Raw genomic sequence first — 21,171 nt, 5'->3', positions numbered from 1 at the left:
TATCGAAGTCAAAGGATTTACCACAAATACTTCGATCAAACGATCGAAGGAAAAATCGAAGGATTTAAAATTCATCGATCGAACGATTTTCCTTCGAACACAAATTGCCTAACATTGGTGCTCGGTGGGTTTTAGGTGACGAAGTAGGTGGTCGAAGTATTTTTTAAAGAGACAGTAGCTCGACTATCGAATGGTCGAATAGTTCAATTAGAAGTCGAAGTTGTAGTCGAAGGTCGAAGTAGCCAATTCGATGGTCAAAGTAGCCAAAAAAATACTTCGAAATTCGAAGTTTTTTTCATTCGAATCCTTCACTTGAGCTTATTAAATGTGCCCCTTTATGTCAATGCAAGCGACCCCGATGTTACCATTATAGATATGAAAAGCTGGAATATTTACTATAGTCGGGTGGAATTTTCTTGCAGTAACAGTTCCCCTTTAAGGTTCTGATCTTCCCCTCGGTCCCACCAACTCATGAGCACTTTAATAACTGATCTGATCAATGTCGCTCTCCTTCTCCAACCCGAATTTCCCCAAATTGAAGACTTTCACTCCGGATCTCTTATGTCCAACATCTTCATTTCCCACTTGTTCCAGTGGAATCAGAGGTTCATTTGTGCTCATTTCTTTCTCTGGGAATTTCAGACGGTTATTCGGTGTTTCTTGGGGGGCAGAGCTCAAGGTGGACCCCCGAGAGAGTCTCTTCCTACAGGGAAAATAGAAAATATTTTCAGCAAGTGTCGCCCCCCAACGTCCCCTTGTACAAGCCGCTATGTGGAAATAATAAAATATATATGACAGGTGAGTGCTCTGATAGTTGGACTTACCTGTATATCATTATCCCCACAATAAAAATCACAGAGGCAGCTGCCAAAATATACAAATAGTGTCGGCCTTTCTGCGATGCTGTGGGTATATCGGTATTTGGCGAAACCGTAGGGTCATGTGATGTCACAGTCGCCATATCGTCAGGTGTTGATCTATAACATTCTGTAAATACAACATTCAGTTTATTATCAGTATCGGCTTCTATTGGCTCATACAGAAGCAAAACAAAAGCCATGAATATCCTGTAAATTATATCCTTATAAACGGTGAGTTCTGATGTCATCAGTTATAAACGGTGAGTTCTGATGTCATTTCTGTCACATGACTCACTGAAACTTGTGTATTATAATAAATAAAGTACCCCCAGTTGTAAAATATAAGGATATTAGAAGTCACCTCGGAGATCCATGACCTGTATAAAAACACTCGGCCTTCGGCCTCGTACTTTTATATGGTCATGAAACTCCTCGGTAACTTATAATATCCTTATATTTTACAAGAGGGGGTACTTTATTCACTATATATATCTGTATATAAAGGAGGGTTATTCAGATGTTTTCCCTATTGACTATCACTATATACACAGCTCAGCACTCCATGTGCCTAATCCCTGGGCCAAATATGACCATATAAATGGATGAGGCCGTACAGGTCATGGAACTCCGAGGTAACTTCTAATATCCTCATATTTTGCAACAGGGGGCACTTTATTTATTATAATACACAAGTTTCAGTGAGTCATGTGACAGAAATGACATCACTAAGCACCGTTTATAAGGATATCATTTACAAGAGGGGTTACTTTATTCAATATATAACCTCACCCCACTGGCACGGGCATCAGAAGAGCCATTTCTGTGACAGTAACAAATAAGCTCTAAATCTTCTGGATTTCCCCATTTGATATTTGACAAATCTGCCCCTATATGTAATTAAACATGAGGTTGTTGCATGTGTTGGGATGTGAAAATTTAGACACCCGTATACATTATTGACAGGCACATCCCTAGTAATATGGACGCCTAAGTGGGTCCTTATGGGGACCTTGTGCTTATGTAACCCCTGCAGTTCTCACAGTGTACACCAGATGGCTCTGTGCAGTAGTATAAAGGTCTTGCGAACCATGCGGTCTGGGTCCATTTCTTTAGCCCAACCAAGCAGGCTGGAAGGGAATGGGTAGTGTGGTCCTAGGAGCATTGGTCCTAGTAAATAGATAGCAGTACTCTGTGACAGATCACTCTAGGAGTGATAGATAGCTTAGGTAGTTGAGCAGCTCAAAGCTCCGACGAGGAGACATTAGAGGGATTAAGATCCCGGGTACTAATAGCCCAGAAGTACTGACAAAGTGTTGAGACTGGGGATGATAGGAATTCCCCTAGATGCCAACTAAAGAGATCCTGAAAGCTGCTTGTACCTTCCACATTACTCTCCTACCTCTGCTGACATGAACCCTTGCCTGTAGGGATCCAGCCCAATGCCTGGTGCTGGGACTATTTGCTTCCTTTATGCTACTTACTCTATGTTCTGAATACTCCTTTGTGGATCTGTACTATGTTGAATAAATACAGTTCGTTGGTTAAGCATTAAAGAACTACTGGTGCCCATTTATTGTGTGATTGCACCTGGTTACAGTTGCACTACACCCTGCCTCCACCCCGTTGCGAGGTCTTACCCCTGAGAGAGAGAGGGCCTCATTTGTGGTATTACCCCACACTGAAAGTAGCTAAAACTGTAAAGTCAGTTTACTACAGCGCTACACATGTTTTACTTGGATTAAGGATAAAGGCTGTTTTCCCGCGCTCCCCAGTCTTCCCGTAGTCCAGATGAAATTGGTCGTGGATCGGCTCATCTGTTATGAACTTTACAGACGTCTGATTGATTAATGTGGCCCTGGATTTCTCGGTGCAATCGAACGTCTCCGGAATCTGCGCGGATGTGACAAACTGGCAGTAAGTTTCCCCCCGTTTGGTGATGACCAAATACTGATTGCGTAGATCCGACGCATGGAACGTTCCAACACAGTAATAGGGATGTCCCTCAGCACCTGGTGTGATACAGAGTAAACAGCGATCAGTTATACACCCCATGGCCCCACTCTCACTCTCATATTTATATATATATAATGTTATACACCCCATGGCCCCACTCTCACTCTCATATATAAATATATATATACAGGTCATGGAACCCGCAAGGTGACTTTTATAACACACAATACATTATTTATTCCAATACACAAGTTTCAGCGAGTCATGTGACAGAAATGACATCACTAAGCAACTATTATAACTTATGACAGCGAATGTCGGGGACTGCGAGGTGCAGGAGGGGCCCTACTGGTGAGCGTTAAAGGATAAGTAAATCTTTAAAATAAGTGACTGTAAAATTGATGAGGGCTTGATTCTAAGCATTTTTGTAATGTGCATTCATTAATTTATTTTTGATTCCAAGATATTAAAGGGATACTGTCATGGGAAAAAATTTTTTTCTCAAAATGAATCAGTTAATAGTGCTGCTCCAGCAGAATTCTGCACTGAAATCCATTTCTCAAAAGACCAGACAGATTTTTTTATATTCAATTTGGAAATCTGACATGGGGCTAGACATTTTGTCAGTTTCCCAGCTGTCCCTGGTCATGTGACTTGTGCCTGCACTTTAGGAGAGAAATGCTTTCTGGCAGGCTGCTGTTTTTCCTTCTCAATGTAACTGAATGTGTCTCAGTGGGACCTGGATTTTACTATTGAGTGTTGTTCTTAGATCTACCAGGCAGCTGTTATCTTGTGTTAGGGAGCTGCTATCTGGTTACCTTCCCATTGTTCTTTTGTTTGGCTGCTGGGGGGAAAAGGGGGGGTGATATCACTCCAACTTGCAGTACAGCAGTAAAGAGTGAGTGAAGTTTATCAGTCACATGACTTGGGGCAGCTGGGAAATTGACAATATGTCTAGCCCCATGTCAGATTTCAAAATTGAATATAAAAAAATCTGTTTGCTCTTTTGAGAAATGGATTTCATTGCAGAATTCTGCTGGGGCAGCTCTATTAACTGATTCCTTTTGAAAAAATTTTTTTTCCAATGACAGTATCCATTTAAGGAATACATGTACTGTTACTATGAATGAATTTTGTTACAACAGCGCCACCTGCTGGTCAGTTTCCCACCAGTAATAATAGGGTTTCACTAACTTTCTTTATTGAAGTGTCTCCTGGAACTACAGAACACACAAGGATAAAAAGTTGAATTTTAAAAAAAGAGAAGAGAGAAAGAACCTTGTTTGTGACTGTATGTTGCCTTCAATGGTTATACTTAACCCTCACTTCTCTAGATAGTGTATCAATTAACTTAAATAAATTACTTCTTCCGCTCAATTCATTCACCATCTGATCAACGCCAGTACATTGGCCCCACACCTTGTGTTGAATAAATACAAAGTGCTTGTGCTTCATTTTATACAGAATATTGATTGTCGCTACACCGGCTCTGCGCGTCCCCCTGTCGACTGAATATTCTGGTGTTAAAGCGTAAGACGGTTGATTTATAAAATCCCCAATATTGTGTCAATTGATTAATAAATTACAGTTGATCCGATTAAATTATAAAGTGCCTGTGCTGTATTAGTTGATTAAACACCTTCTAATTCATGTTTATTATAGCAATTAATGTCGTAACTTAAAAAGTGACCGGTGCTGAGGATTCATCTGTTAAAATTTAAATGAGTGCTTCTCAATTGGAGGTTCGCTGCTCCTTGAGAATAATCGAGGAATTGAGAAAAGAGATAGTTGGTGGAGTTGCTCCCAAGAAATCTTACTACTACTAAAGTGGGAGAAGGCAGAAACTGAAAGTGAACATGCGGCTATAATAAAATAACGGACTGAACCATTCAATACTTGCCTTTCGAGAAAGCTGTGGCGAAACGCGCGTTAGGGCGAGACACGACTCTTATTTCTTTTATTAATTATTTCATTTTTTTTAAAAAAAAGACAGGTCTCTTTTCTACAACTTAATCTTGAAGCTGTTTTCTCTCCAAGAACTGAAGGGTTTGAGGTTTTTTAGGGTTAAATAGCCTCTTCTACTAAGAAAAGTTTAAAAAAAACGAGACCGCAGCCCTCCAGTTTCTGCCTTCTCCCACTTGTGGGGTCAATGTACTTTCGGTGATCAGGTGGTGAATGAATTGAGCGGAAGAAGTAATTTATTTAGGTTAATTGATACACTATCTAGAGAAGTGAGGGTTAGTTATAACCATTGAAGGCAACATACAGTCACAAACAAGGTTTTTTCTCCTCTTTTTTAAAAATTTTCCCACCAGTCTGACCAGCAAGTAGTCAAGGAAGTTGTCAGGAGAAAGAAAGAGGCTGATGTTCTTCTGCTTAGGAAAGATGTGAGAAAGGTTTCTAATTTTATTCCTAAGCAGAAGAACATCAGCCTCTTTCTTTCTCCTGACAACTTCCTTGACTACTTGCTGGTCAGACTGGTGGGAAACTGACCAGCAGGTGGCGCTGTTGTAACACAATTCATTCATATTAACAGTACATGTATCCCTTAATATCTTGGAATCAAAACAAAATAAATAATGAATAAAAATGACAAAAGTGCTTAGAATAGGCCCCTCTATTTTACATTCATTTATTTTAAAGGTTACAGAGTCCAGCACATGATGTAGAGCATCACTGCCTGGGTGCAAGTTTTGACCCGAAAAACTAGTTTTGATTTGGGCTGTTTGGGTCACAACGAATTGATTGTAAACCCACTGCTTTAAAGTATTTAGCTTCCAGACTACAGCACCTTCTGCTGAACTGCAGCTCTAACAACAGACACTCACCCATCCATACTTTATCCTCTAGCAGCTAAAATATACTCACAGTACTGGGAGATCACAATGAAGACTGTCAGACAGAAGAGAATGGCCCCACAGTGTGGGTGTTGTCCTACTAATCCACAACCTGAGAAGCAGAAAATAGGCAGATATGAGCTGTTCAAAAATTCATTGTCCAAGGCAAGAGGGTGGATAGAATAGATAAGATCAACATGTACATAGATCAATAAGTGGAACAATGAAAAGTTACTCTTCTGAAATGTTACTCCCCTACTACTCCCTGTCAGCTCACTCTGTACTCATTACCAACTTCCACTCACTGATTCTACCTGCTCATCCCCTACTCACCCACATTACTATTAACCCCTGCTATATTCCTATCTGTCACTTCTGCCCAGCTACCATAGAGTTCAGCAGGAGGACTGGGCTGGAATGTACAGGATTGACTCTTTGCACAGTTCTACGGGATCTCTCTGTACAGACTATGAGCAAACTTAGGGGACTGTTCCTGCTGAATTGTGCCTAGTACAGGGAATACCTATGCTGCCATAGTTTTATGGGATCTCTCTGTACAGACTATGAGCAAACTTAGGGACTGTTCCTGCTGAATTGTGCTTAGTACAGGGAATACCTATGCTGCCATAGTTTTATGGGATCTCTCTGTACAGACTATGAGCAAACTTAGGGGACTGTTCCTGCTGAATTGTGCTTAGTACAGGGGAATACCTATGCTGCCATAGTTTTATGGGATCTCTCTGTACAGACTATGAGCAAACTTAGGGGACTGTTCCTGCTGAATTGTGCTTAGTACAGGGAATACCTATGCTGCCATAGTTTTATGGGATCTCTCTGTACAGACTATGAGAAAATTTAGGGACTGTTCCTGCTGAATTGTGCTTAGTACAGGGAATACCTTTGCTGCCATAGTTTTATAGGATCTCTCTGTACAGACTATGAGCAAACTTAGGGACTGTTCCTGCTGAATTGTGCTTAGTACAGGGAATACCTATGCTGCCATCGTTTTATGGGATCTCTCTGTACAGACTATGAGCAAACTTAGGGGACTGTTCCTGCTGAATTGTGCTTAGTACAGGGAATACCTATGCTGCCATAGTTTTATGGGATCTCTCTGTACAGACTATGAGCAAACTTAGGGACTGTTCCTGCTGAATTGTGCTTAGTACAGGGAATACCTATGCTGCCATAGTTTTATGGGATCTCTCTGTACTGACTATGAGTAAACCTAGGGGCTGTTCCTGCTGAATTGTGCTTAGTACTTGCTGGTTTCTTGCAGTTTGATTATGAATGAGATGGAAAGCTGTGGGAGAGGATAAGGTTAGAGTCAGGGAATTACAGTCACACACTCACCACAATGTTGGAGCAGTTCTGTCCTCATAATGGGCCACATAATGGGCTTTAGTGAGACAAAGCTGTAACAGCAACATAAAGTCATGTCAGGAGTTTGTCATCTTCCTTATCCCTCCGTAGCCACAACTGCCTAAAAATATCAGTATATTATTACAATATACTTTGCTAGACAATTTCTGATAGTTACAGATCTACAAAGGTTGTACATAAATAGCAGCAAAGAGACAGCAGCTTGGCCGGCAGCGGAGCAACAAAAACATAAATGAGCACAAATTCACCAAAGGCTCACGACATCAATATTAGGGTCGGATTAGAATCGTTTTAATACAACTTAGGGAGGTGGTGGAGTCACCCCTCGATCCTTTGCAGTTTGCTTACCAGCCTCATCTTGGTGTGGAGGTGCCACTATCTTCTTGTTAAAGGACCAGTAACATCAAAAATTTTTACAAAAAAATCAAAGACAAATTAAAATTTAAAAAAGCAAAGCCTTTATTAAAGGAAAACTATACCCCCAAAATGAACTCTTAAGCAACAGATAGTTCATATCATATTAAGTGGCATATTAAAGAATCTTACCAAACTGGAATATATATTTAAGTAAATATTGCCCTTTTACATCTCTTGGCTTGAGCCACCATTTCGTGATGGTCTGTCTGCTGTCTCAGAGATCACCTGACCAGAAATACTGCAGCTCTAACTGTAACAGGAAGAGATCACCTGACCAGAAATACTGCAGCTCTAACTGTAACAGGAAGAGATCACCTGACCAGAAATACTGCAGCTCTAACTGTAACAGGAAGAGATCACCTGACCAGAAATACTGCAGCTCTAACTGTAACAGGAAGAGATCCCCTGACCAGAAATACTGCAGCTCTAACTGTAACAGGAAGAGATCACCTGACCAGAAATACTGCAGCTCTAACTGTAACAGGAAGAGATCACCTGACCAGAAATACTGCAGCTCTAACTGTAACAGGAAGAAGTGTGGAAGCAAAAGGCAGAACTCTGTCTGTTAATTGGCTCATGTGACCTAACATGTATGGTTTGTTGGTATATTTGTGAGTACAGTGAATCCTACGATCTCAGGGGGCGGCCCTTATTTTTTAAAATGGCAATTTTCTATTTATGATTACCCAATGGCACATACTACTAGACAAGTATATTATTATGAAAATGGTTTATTTACATGAAGCAGGATTTTACATATGAGCTGTTTTATGCAAAATCTTTTTATAGAGACCTACATTGTTTGGGGGGTATAGATTTCCTTTAAGAAATAACTTACAGAAACTCCACTTCCCTGGCCATCCCCCTGGTCAGCATTAACCTTCGGGTAGCCCCGCCCCCCCAGGCACCGTGTAGACGTGTCCCCTAGCAATCATTTAAATTCCCCTCCTCCCTCACCACTGTGTCTTTTTTTCTTAGCTCGTGAGAGTGTCCTCTAATTTGTTAGAGAAGTCTTTATTTTATGACTCACCCGGTCCTTTTGGGCTGGATTCCGGGCACAGTTCATGGTTCTCTCTGCCCGAGGCTCAGCTGTTGTGGTTGCCATAGCGCTTCCTCAAGATGGGGTCCCTCGTAGCGGCCGGGGACAGGGTGTCAGCATGGCTGGTAACGGAGCTGTGGGGCGCGATCTGATGACGTCATCCATGTGCGTCCACAGCGCGAACCTTTAAATAACTTGCCGGCAGCCAGTTCCTGCGCCCTAGCTGCAACTTTGCTGTGCTGCGGTGTGAGTTGGGCTGGCTGCCGAGAATTGTGCCGCTTTCTCAGGTGTATGGTGAGTCATATTCTGGTAAGTTACTGCGAAAAGAGCAGGCTGTTCCCTTATTATTGACGGGCAATTAAGCAGACTTTAGTGTTTCAAGAGGATGAACAGCCTTCCACTTCTTTGTTTATTCCTAGAAGGAAGAAACAGGTGTTTCCTGTACATAAGGAAGTTCCGGAGCTTCTATCCTCTAAGTGGCAGAAGGGTCCTAGGAGGGTCCCAATAGAGCCAAAATTGGAGAAAATGTACCCTTTTTCAGCAGAGTGTACGGAGATTTGGGATACACCACCTGTAGTGGATGCCCCGTGGCACGCCTGTCAAAGAAGACGGCACTCCCGATAGATGATTTGTCTGCACTTAAGCTGCCCATGGAAAAGAGAATGGAAACGGAATTGAAGAAATCATATATCGTGGCTGGAGCCATGTGTAGGCCTGCGGTGGCTTTAATATCAGTTGTCAAGGCTATGTCCTTGTGGTCTGAAGAAGTTATTCAGACTTTGGAGGGGGCAGCAGTAGGTGAGCAGGTCCTACAGTGCCTAAATGATATTAAGATGGCATGCAACTTTTGTTTGGAGGCCTCAGTTGATCTAGCGAAGTTAGCCGCAAGAGGAATGACCTTTGCGATAGCGGCCCGACGTGCCTTATGGCTAAAGGCTTGGTTCGCAGATACTGCATCTAAGAATGTCCTTTGTAAGCTTCCTTTTGAGGGTAAGATGCTGTTTGGAAAGGCACTGGATGATATTATATCCAAATCTTCCGGCGGGAAGAGTACTTTTCTACCCCAAACACCAAAGCGTTTTAGGAATGTTCAAAGACGCCAAGATAGATTTACATCTAGACGCAGGGAAGAAGCAAAGACCTACAGACCAGCCAGACAATTTTTTCGATCAACATCTTGGAAGGCGGGCCAGTCCAATTTCCTTAGAGGAAACAAGTCCGCGGGGGCAAGATCTCCAAGGAATCAACCCAAACAGCAATGAGGAGACGCCTGCCCAGATTCCGGTAGGAGCAAGATTGTTACTTTTTGCGGGAGTCTGGGCAGAAGAGACAAGAGACGCATGGGTTACATCAATAATAATGAGAGGTTACAAGTTAGAATTTTCAGTTACACCCATGCAGACCGTATTTGTGGAGACACCAGTACCGGTGGAGGAGCAAAAGAGGATTATTTTGCTCGATTACATAAGAAAGTTAATTTTGAAGCAGGCAGTGGCACAAGTGCCAGAAGCAGAGGTAGGAAGAGGGTTCTATTCTCCACTCTTCCTAGTGCAGAAAACATCAGGCGAAATGAGGCCCATCTTGGATCTCAGGAAATTAAATCGATTCATAGAGCCTCGGCATTTCAAGATGGAGACTCTACAGACTATAAAGGCGGCAATAAATCCAGGAGATTGGTTAATCTCTATAGATCTAAGGGATGCTTACTTGCACGTCCCCGTGGCGCTAAGTCATCAGCGTTTTCTCAGATTTTGCTTTCAGAGCCAGCATTTACAATTCAGATGCCTTCCATTCGGGCTTTCCACCTCACCAAGGACCTTTTCAAAGGTTTTGATAGTAGTTATTGCAAGGTTGAGAAGGATGAAGATAGAAATCTATCACTTCCTCGGCGATTTGCTGTTAGTAGCAAGGGAATAGGAGACGTTGATCAGTCATCGAAATCGGGCTGTGCAGGAGCTCCAAAGATTTGGCTGGATTCTCAATTTAGAGAAGAGTCAGCTACACCCGACGCAGACACTGATTTACTTGGGAGGTCTAATAGATACGCGTTTAGGTCTGGTATCGCTTCCAAGAGAAAAGATTTTCAAAATTACCCGAATGGTAGCATTGACAAGACACCTACAGTGGATTCCAGCCAGGCAGTTCATGAAATTCTTGAGTACACTGACATCCACCATTGCAATGGTCAAGTGGGCGAGATGGAACATGAGGAGCATACAGTATCTATTTCTCACTCAATGGAACAGAGAAAGAGAAGATTGGGAGCAGCCTATTTACCTGTCCGAGGAAGCGAAGGAACAGATGTTGTGGTGGATGACACCATCAAACCTCAGAAGAGGGATTCCGTTGCAAGGGGAGCAGCAAATAGATATATTTACGGATGCTTCAGGACGAGGCTGGGGAGCTTATGTTCAAGGAAATTTCATCCAGGGTGTATGGAGTCAAGACTTATCACACATACAATCAAATGTGCTAGAACTCTGGGCCGTTGCTCAAGCCTTACAAGTCCTCAAGCCTTTTATTATGGGACAAGAGATTTGTGTGAGGTCAGACAACATGGTAGCGGTCTCCTATATAAAGAATCAAGGAGGCACGAGAAGCCAAACAATGATGAAGGAAGTGGAGCCAATAATGTGTTTTGCCCAGAGGTTTTTGATGGGTATAACAGCAGTGCATATTCCGGGGGTTTTGAATCAACAAGCCGACTTTCTCAGCCGTCAGAACCTGGACCAAGGAGAATGGAGTCTGAATTGGCAGGTATTCAACTTAATAACGAGGAGATGGGAACACCATTAGTGGATCTGATGGCCACTCCAGTGAATTCCAAGATGAGAATATTTTATTCCCGGGTTCCCCATGCACAGGCGTTAGCGGTGGATGCGCTGGCTCAGAATTGGAACGGTCTCTGGGCATATGTTTTCCCTCCCCTTCCTATGATATTCAAAGTCTTGAAGAAGGTGCTCAGGTCCAAGATGGAAGTTATAGCAGTGTTACCAGAATGGCCGAGGAGACCTTGGTATCCGCTTCTGATGAGGTTGGCGGTGAGGGCTCCATTCAGGTTGCCAATAAGGAAAGATCTTTTACAGCAAGGTCCGATTTTTCATCCAAATCCAGAACAACTAAGACTGGCGGCATGGAGACTCAGTTCTGCAGGTTGAGAGAGCAGGGTTATTCGGAATCAGTGATTAAGACTCTATCAAAGTCCAGGAAGACAAGCACTTCCAGGAGATATGATAGCATTTGGGACTGTTTTTTGTCTTGGGCAACACTCAAAGAGATTGACCCTCAGAAGCCAGAGATAATGCAGATTCTGGAATTTTTGCAGTCAGGTCTGGAGAAAGGCCTCAGTGCTAGCACCTTGAGAGTACAGGTATCTGTGTTGTCAGCAATATTGGGAAGAAGTCTTTCGGCAGAACCTTTAGTCATCCAGTTCCTTAAGGCAGTAGTAAGGATTAGGCCTCCAGTGAAGAAATGTGGGATTTGCCACTTCTTTTGGATGTTCTGTCTAATTCTCCTTTTTGGCCGGTGGCAGAGATGTCTTTTTGGTGATTATTGCTTCAGGTCGAAGAATTTCAGAAATTCAGGCATTATCAGCTCGCTCGCCACATACAATTTTTAACGCTCAAGGGGTTACGCTCAGACCAGTCCTGGAATTTCTACCGAAGGTAGTTTCAAGTTTCCACATTAATGAGCCAATATACTTACCAGCAGAGGCTACAGATGTGAGTGATGCATTAAATGTGAAAAGTTGCCTAGAAACGTATTTGCAAGCTACACAGAGTTGATTCGGAAATCAGACAGGTTATTTGTAATTCCGACGGGAGCAAGAAAAGGTGAAGTGGCTTCCACAGTAACACTCAGAAGATGGGTTGTGACAGTAATCAAGAAAGCTTATTCGTTGAGGGGAGAGAATACACCTGAGGGAGTGCGGCCTCATTCAACGAGAAGTGTGGCGGCATCTTGGGCGGCAGAGGCAGGAGTCTCAGCAGATGACATCTGTAGAGCAGCTAATTGGGCCAGTTCTAATACATTCATAAAGCATTATCGTATTGATACGAGAGCCAAAAGTAGGGCCAATTTTGGCCAAATGATTATTCAGAGTGCTACAAAAAAGAATTAAAATGTTAAGCATAATTGTTCCCTCCCTTGATTGCTTTGGTATTTCCCGAAGGTTAATGCTGACCAGGGATGGCCAGGGAAAGGATAAATTCCTATCATACTTACAGTGATTTTCCTTTCCTGGCCATCCCCCTGGTCAGCATGCCCACCCTTACTCACTAGCTTTTTACAGAGACACAGTGGTGAGGGAGGAGGGGAATTTAAATGATTGCTAGGGGACACGTCTACACGGTGCCTGGGGGGGGCTACCCGAAGGTTAATGCTGACCAGGGGGATGAACAGGAAAGGAAAATGACTGTAAGTATGATAGGAATTTATCCTTTCCTGTCCTCTACAGAAAAAGGCAAAAGGGCGACATTTGTCTTCATGGTTTTTTTTTTCGTTGTATTCTAACAAATTTTTTTGTAAAAATTTTTGATTTTACTGGTCCTTTAAATAGGGTGGGTGCTCATTTGGAGGAGGCAGGTAACTATGCCAGGATTATGTTTTTTTGATTTGAGATGTGGCCAAAAACTAAGGAGTTAGTAGTGGATTTTAGAAAGTTGAGAACTGATCTCCAACCAGTCTGTATAAATGGGGTTGTTGTAGATGAGCCAGAGGAATATAAATACCTGGGGATGTTTATTGATAGTAGGTTGGACTGGGCCAAAAACTATATGGGAAGGGCATGAGTAGACTTTTCTTCCTTAGAAGATTAAGATCATTCCATGCATAAAAATCAAAGCAGCCCACACACAATGGTTTTGTACTTATATATTGGGGTAAAACTGCAAAAATGATGTACATATAGAACTGCCATTCTCTCTTAACTGTAATTAATGTAAAATATTACAGTTATTAATTAACTATTATTATTACATTATAGTAAAGTAAAATATTATTTACTGGCACCACACAAATCTAGTGTGTCCTTATTAACCATTTTGTTGATTTGCCATTTATTATAAGCCCTGAATATCTTATTTAAAATTCAATAGTTTACCATTACAGTAGGGGGTACATTACTTCTTATGATATTCAAGTGATACTCAGAGTTCCCTGTATAACTCAGCCTGCAGCCTTGTGCCTTTATATGGTCACAGAACAACCCCTCAGTGACTTCTAATATCCTTATCATTTATAGTAGGGGGTACATTATCCCTTATAATACATGAGTGATACTCAGAGTTCCCTGTCTAACTCAGCCTGCAGCCTTGTGTCTTTATATGGTCACAGAACAACCCCTCAGTGACTTCTAATATCCTTATCATTTACAGTAGGGGGTACATTATACATAATAATACATGAGTGATACTCATAGTTCCCTGTATAACTCAGCCTGCAGCCTTGTGCCTTTATATGGTCACAGAACAACCCCTCAGTGACTTCTAATATCCTTATCATTTACAGTAGGGGGTACATTATCCCTTATAATACATGAGTGATACTCAGAGTTCCCTGTATAACTCAGCCTGCAGCCTTGTGCCTTTATATGGTCACAGAACAACCCCTCAGTGACTTCTAATATCCTTATCATTTACAGTAGGGGGTACATTATCCCTTATAATACATGAGTGATACTCAGAGTTCCCTGTATAACTCAGCCTGCAGCCTTGTGCCTTTATATGGTCACAGAACAACCCCTCAGTGACTTCTAATATCCTTATCATTTACAGTAGGGGGTACATTATCCCTTATAATACATGAGTGATACTCAGAGTTCCCTGTATAACTCAGCCTGCAGCCTTGTGCCTTTATATGGTCACAGAACAACCCCTCAGTGACTTCTAATATCCTTATCATTTACAGTAGGGGGTACATTATCCCTTATAATACATGAGTGATACTCAGAGTTCCCTGTATAACTCAGCCTGCAGCCTTGTGCCTTTATATGGTCACAGAACAACCCCTCAGTGACTTCTAATATCCTTATCATTTACAGTAGGGGGTACATTATCCCTTATAATACATGAGTGATACTCAGAGTTCCCTGTATAACTCAGCCTGCAGCCTTGTGCCTTTATATGGTCACAGAACAACCCCTCAGTGACTTCTAATATCCTTATCATTTACAGTAGGGGGTACATTATCCCTTATAATACATGAGTGATACTCAGAGTTCCCTGTATAACTCAGCCTGCAGCCTTGTGCCTTTATATGGTCACAGAACAACCCCTCAGTGACTTCTAATATCCTTATCATTTACAGTAGGGGGTACATTATCCCTTATAATACATGAGTGATACTCAGAGTTCCCTGTATAACTCAGCCTGCAGCCTTGTGCCTTTATATGGTCACAGAACAACCCCTCAGTGACTTCTAATATCCTTATCATTTACAGTAGGGGGTACATTATCCCTTATAATACATGAGTGATACTCAGAGTTCCCTGTATAACTCAGCCTGCAGCCTTGTGCCTTTATATGGTCACAGAACAACCCCTCAGTGACTTCTAATATCCTTATCATTTACAGTAGGGGGTACATTATCCCTTATAATACATGAGTGATACTCAGAGTTCCCTGTATAACTCAGCCTGCAGCCTTGTGCCTTTATATGGTCACAGAACAACCCCTCAGTGACTTCTAATATCCTTATCATTTACAGTAGGGGGTACATTATCCCTTATAATACATGAGTGATACTCAGAGTTCCCTGTATAACTCAGCCTGCAGCCTTGTGCCTTTATATGGTCACAGAACAACCCCTCAGTGACTTCTAATATCCTTATCATTTACAGTAGGGGGTACATTATCCCTTATAATACATGAGTGATACTCAGAGTTCCCTGTATAACTCAGCCTGCAGCCTTGTGTCTTTATATGGTCACAGAACAACCCCTCAGTGACTTCTAACGGGCACATTGTCAGTCCGGGCCTGATGATAATGTTCTATCATTCTGTTGTAGCTGCTGTTATGTGTTTTGATGTGGTGTGCTGGTAGTGTTGCCACCCGGCTGGTATTTTACCGGCCTAGCCGGTAAAATACCTGCCAAGGCCGGGGCCGGTATTCATTACAAATGTCCCGGCAATGTAGCTGCCGGTAAATTTGTAATACGATCAAAAGGAGCCCTTGGCCTGCCCCCAATCCCCTGCAACTTACTTTTTTTTTTTTGCCTCTTCTGGCGTCCGCGGGTCTCCGTCGCGTGCCCCCGCCCCTTTTGACATCACACCCCGCCCCTTTGACGTCACACCCCACCACCGGTAAAAAAAATTATAAAAGGTGGCAACACTATGTGCTGGGGAAGTCGATGAAGGTATCTGATGTAAATAGACCATGAATTGATTAGGAGGGCAGGTTCTGTTCTAGGATTAGAGATTAGAGACCTTAGAGATGAGTTTGGAGAAGAAGATTGATGAGTATTTTCAGAAATGATTCTCACCCTTTACATGAAAGTCTGGAGTCATATCGTAGCTCCTTCAGTAATCGACTGATTTTACGCAGATCATGTTCCATTGATCGTTACAATAGATCTTTTTTACCTGCAGCTATTGCTGTTTTTATTGTAATGCTTCTCTTTCAACAGCAAATTGTGTTTGTTTTAGTTATTTATGATGTGTAATGTATTATAATGTAATTATGTATCATACTAGACATTAAGCCCGTTAAATTAACGGGCGCTAGAACATATGTAGAAAATGCGCCAGAGACGGTCCGTGGGGCACGTGCGCAGTAGCGCAATCCCACGGACGCAGAGACACTTGAACTTTATTATATAGGATTAATATCAACTTATTCCACAGTCCTCACTAATAATTAGAAATCTAGCATATAAAAAGCCAAAACAGTCCTTAGGAATAAATGTATTGCTTATCAATAAGCACAGACTTGGCATTCCCATAAACCCAGTGCTGGGATAGGAGACCTTAAGGCTACAGCTGTTGCAAAACTACAAATCCCAGAATCCCCCCCCCCAGTAATACAAGGAGGTCGTAGAAAGAGTTATGTTCTGGGGCAGATCGATGTGACTTTATACCCTTAGTACCTGCAGGTGTCTTTATCTCTGTCAGCACCTTTCATTCCTCACTCACATCTGCCAAACTGCCTGACACCCACCTCCACTCCACAAATAAATAGGGGCAATCCCAGCAGCCTCAGTAAGCCCATGCCCTGTCCTAGCTACGACCAATCTCTATTCAGCATCTTTCTGCAGATCCTGACAGTACTTCTCTTTTGCCCTGGGATGTGAATTACCTGCCAATTTATTAAATGGATGAATTTACACAAAGTAGTGGGAAGTTATGCTACAACTATTCTATAACTCCCAGCAGTGTATAGGCTAAATTCTGTTCTGGAAAATACTCAGTTGAGATGTAAACTGACTGAGGATTCTGGGAGCTGTACCTTGTATGCAGGTGGAAGAAATCGTTTGTTTCTGTCTGTGAATAAGTAAAGGTGGACTGGGGACATTAGAGAAGTTCTCAGTGATACTGGGGACATTAGAGAAGTTCTCAGTGATACTGGGGACATTAGAGAAGTTCTCAGTGTAGGCGCAATGAAAGTGCCATGAAGCAGGGCAGTCGCACAGCAGGCAGAGGGGTAACTCGCCAGTCATTTCTTACCGTCCATCATAGTCCCCGGCAGCGTTGATGTACAGGGAGCAGGCAATTATTAACCGGATAGCTAACTCCATGGCAGTCAGAGGGAGAATTCACCGCAGGAGAGTGAAGGGCGGCGTATCCAAGGGCAGGCAGGTGAGAGTGGGGGCTCCCCTTTCTATCTTCTCCCCAACCCACCGACAGATCCACTGATATGAAGGAGCAGACACCCGGTGAGAGCAGCGGCAGGTCTGCGTGTGACACAGGTGACTCCCTCCCTGTTCAGGAGGAGGAGGAGGAGGAGGAGTTGGAGTGATTTGCGCGTCACCTTCACTTTCCTCCCACCCTGCTGCTCGCTGGGCAATTCCCTTCAGAGAGAGCTCACCTCTTCACCTGCCGCTCTCTCCCTTTTCCGACAACTTCATCGTGTTACAGCCTGGCGCCGCCTCAAGCGCACTTTTCCTCTCATAATTACTCAATAGCGGTATGTCCCGCACCCAGCCCTCTAGTTGCAACTTCCAGCGGACTGACCCGTATAGTCTTTCTCATTCCCTGAGTTGCAGGTGTGTCGCTCCCTTGATGTATGTGCGCTTCCCACCAGTATTTCATAAGCACGACGACGCAAAGTTCATTTCCACAGACACAGAAAATTCGCCAGCGCGCAGTAGCGCAATCCCACGGACACACGGACTGGACGCAGAGACACTTCAACTTTATTATATAGGATGTGTGTTTTTGTGTTGCTGTATGTTAAACAAGTAAACTCTAACATAATAATTTCCCTCGGGATTAATAACGTTTTTATCTATCATCATCTCTATCTATCTGTCTGTCTATCTGTCTGTCTGTCTGTCTGTCTGTCTGTCTGTCTGTCTGTCTATCTATCTGTCTATCATCATCTCTATCTATCTATCTATCTATCTATCTATCTATCTATCTATCTATCTATCTATCTATGTATCTATCTATCTATCTATCTATCATCTATCTATTATCTATCTATGTATCTATTTATCTATCTATCATTACATGAACTAATGATAATAAAGTCCAGATTAAACAAGAACTTTATGTGAAAAAGTCTGAGGTTTCAAGTCTGGTGATGAATGTCACATTGTATGAAGGGAATTAAGGGCCACAATGTATAACAGTGAATATTCCCTGTGGGTACAACACTCGCAGAATTATCAATGTTTGGTGCTGTCAGGTAACAATGTGGCAATGAAAACACCTTTAGTTGCCTTTAGCTGTTTCACACTGAAAAGGTCTGTCTGCAGCAAATACTGAGTATATATATATATATATTATCAAATGGGAATTTCAGCAGTGGGCACAACCCAGGTGAAAATCAATTTTTTTATTGCTTTGGTTTTCCCTGACTCTACATTTAACTGTAGGAGTGTATAAGTTAATTCAGTTTCAGTTATATATAATAGACACATGGGCTCTTTATTGCAGGGCTGCTTTATACACCCAGTCTGGCCCTGGTTCAACCAGAACAGGACAAAGAACCCCATCCTCTGTTTTTAATGTTCTCCCACATAGGGCCCCCTCCCCAACCATATCAGTGATCATTTGTAAAGAGGGGGTTATTTGGCCATAAACAGGGAACTCTGAGTATCACTCATGTATTATAAGGGATAATGTACCCCCTACTGTAAATGATAAGGATATTAGAAGTCACTGAGGGGTTGTTCTGTGACCATATAAAGGCACAAGGCTGCAGGCTGAGTTATACAGGGAATTCTGAGTATCACTCATGTATTATAAGGGATAATGTACCCCCTACTGTAAATGATAAGGATATTAGAAGTCACTGAGGGGTTGTTCTGTGACCATATAAAGGCACAAGGCTGCAGGCTGAGTTATACAGGGAACTCTGAGTATCACTCATGTATTATAAGGGATAATGTACCCCCTACTGTAAATGATAAGGATATTAGAAGTCACTGAGGGGTCTGTGACCATATAAAGGCACAAGGCTGCAGGCTGAGTTATACAGGGAACTCTGAGTATCACTCATGTATTATAAGGGATAATGTACCCCCTACTGTAAATGATAAGGATATTAGAAGTCACTGAGGGGTTGTTCTGTGACCATATAAAGACACAAGGCTGCAGGCTGGGTTATACAGGGAACTCTGAGTATCACTCATGTATTATAAGGGATAATGTACCCCCTACTGTAAATGATAAGGATATTAGAAGTCACTGAGGGGTCTGTGACCATATAAAGGCACAAGGCTGCAGGCTGAGTTATACAGGGAACTCTGAGTATCACTCATGTAATATAAGGGATAATGTACCCCCTACTGTAAATGATAAGGATATTAGAAGTCACTGAGGGGTCTGTGACCATATAAAGGCACAAGGCTGCAGGCTGAGTTATACAGGGAACTCTGAGTATCACTCATGTATTATAAGGGATAATGTACCCCCTACTGTAAATGATAAGGATATTAGAAGTCACTGAGGGGTTGTTCTGTGACCATATAAAGGCACAAGGCTGTAGGTTGAATTATACAGGGAGCTTGTTTTTATCATTATATATTATTATACTATTATTTTCTTTTTTTTTTTTTTGCTACTTTGTTACCTGTTAAAAATCTATAAAAGAAAACAAAACATTAAACTCACGCAGAACCTGAAATACTGATGCTCTCCACTGTCACTCTGCCCGAGTGTTTTATCAACTGCGTCACACTGTTATTAGTTGGTACAAAGTTCACAGAAATGAGTGAGACCTTCATTACTTCACTAAAATGAGAAGTGAGAAATGCACTTACCTTAAAGTCTTGTTAGAGGGGTGTGATATAAAGACCCAGTCCCAAGACACCGTTTCTTTTACTCGTTCCTTTACTGTATAACTGTGCTGCTGTCTCTGGGCACTACTTTGGGTTTCTACGCAGCAGCCCTGCCCTGATTGTTAATGAACTATTTCAGCCTCTAAATAAAGTTATACTATAATAACAAAAACAAGTATCCTGGTCATCCCTGGCAGCATAAGATTAATGTTTGGGTGCTGCGTCCCTTTTAGATAAGCAGAAGAAAACAACATAAGTTCCTTCTCCTCCAACTCTCCTCCTCTTTGTTTTCTTCTGTGAGTAAGTAAAGCCGTTGTAGGTGGGGGTCTCATGGATTCTTGTAATCCGATCACTGGGTGCAGTTCTACAGATCCCTCTACTGGAAGCTCTCCCCATATATTACTGTGCAGAGACCCCTGCAGCCGGTGGGCTTGTTTGTATACAAACCTTCTTGATTCTCTGGTGCCACCTGCAGGCACATACCGGAAGTGACGTCACTGGTGGGTCTTGTGATTTTAAACAGAGTGGCTTCAGCGTTCTGTGCCCTATAGAGTCCTGACAGTGGTACAACATGGACCAGACTGCTAGCAATCGTACTGCCTTACAATCGACTGGGTGACTGCCCTACCAGCATACTTATATTTTATTTTAGGGTTCTGTGAAAAGAGCTATTTATTTATTACTACTCTCATTGGGGCAAATTCACTAAACGCCGAAGCGCCTAATGCCAGCGTGAATGCACTAGCGTAGTGCATTTTCGTTAATTCGCCAATTCACTAACGGACGCTGGCCTAAATTCGCTAGTGTTACTTCGCACCCTTACGCCTGGCGAATTTGCACAACGGACGTAACTACGCAAATTCACGTGAAAGTGAACGCTACCTTTTACGCCAGACTTCCTTCGCCACCTCAGACCAGGCGAAGTGCAATAGAGTAGATTGGGATTGCTTCGAAAAAAGTTCAACAAAAAACGCTGGAGTTTTTTCTTTTTTATGGGTGATAGTGAAAAAGATCGAAAAATTCCCCCCTACATTTCCTAACTCATGGCACCTTAACTATACAGTGGGCACATGTGTAGGGCAAAATAAACATTTATTTGCTGTTTGAAGGTTTCCCAGGCTTGTGTAGTGATGCTACATATTCCTCCATTGTAACTTCAACTTGCCGCCGTATGCAAATTAACCATCGCTAGCGTAACTTCGCTTTGCTTGGCGAATTAACACTAGTGCAACTTCGCAACCT

The 21,171-nt window shown here is 42.4% G+C and overlaps 1 protein-coding gene across 2 annotated transcripts; it reads right to left on the bottom strand.

The window, feature by feature from the left end:
- Positions 1 to 251: 251 nt before the first annotated feature.
- LOC108696843 lies at positions 252 to 20,370 on the bottom strand. Of its 2 annotated transcripts, none has more exons than XM_041569888.1 (6): positions 17,150 to 17,235; positions 7,004 to 7,065; positions 5,682 to 5,762; positions 2,594 to 2,869; positions 825 to 987; positions 252 to 703 (listed from the first exon to the last, which is right to left on the bottom strand). In XM_041569888.1, exons 1-6 carry the CDS (start codon positions 17,218 to 17,220, stop codon positions 481 to 483), a joined length of 876 nt encoding a protein of 291 aa, XP_041425822.1. In that variant the 5' UTR covers positions 17,221 to 17,235; the 3' UTR covers positions 252 to 480. The 2 variants fall into 2 exon arrangements, with proteins under 2 accessions (XP_041425822.1, XP_018082009.1); XM_018226520.2 differs by lacking the exon at positions 17,150 to 17,235 and adding an exon at positions 19,912 to 20,370 and having other exon boundaries at positions 253 to 703; positions 7,004 to 7,133.
- Positions 20,371 to 21,171: the final 801 nt, after the last annotated feature.

The sequence above is a fragment of the Xenopus laevis genome, chromosome 7L, assembly GCF_017654675.1.
Source record: "Xenopus laevis strain J_2021 chromosome 7L, Xenopus_laevis_v10.1, whole genome shotgun sequence".
Taxonomy (NCBI): Eukaryota; Metazoa; Chordata; class Amphibia; order Anura; family Pipidae; genus Xenopus; species Xenopus laevis.
Note: the sequence above shows the minus strand (reverse complement) of the source record. Positions and strands in the feature narration are given on the sequence as shown.

Excerpts from the sequence above, each read along its gene's own strand:
- LOC108696843 (XM_041569888.1), bottom strand. The coding sequence starts at position 17,220 with ATGGAGTTAGCTATCCGGTTAATAATTGCCTGCTCCCTGTACATCAAC. Across the intron at positions 988-2,593 it reads AGCCTTTATCCTTAATCCAA|AATGTTATAGATCAACACCT; the intron begins GTAAAACATGTG and ends TTGTATTTACAG. Across the intron at positions 704-824 it reads GTGGGGATAATGATATACAG|GAAGAGACTCTCTCGGGGGT; the intron begins GTAAGTCCAACT and ends TTTTCCCTGTAG.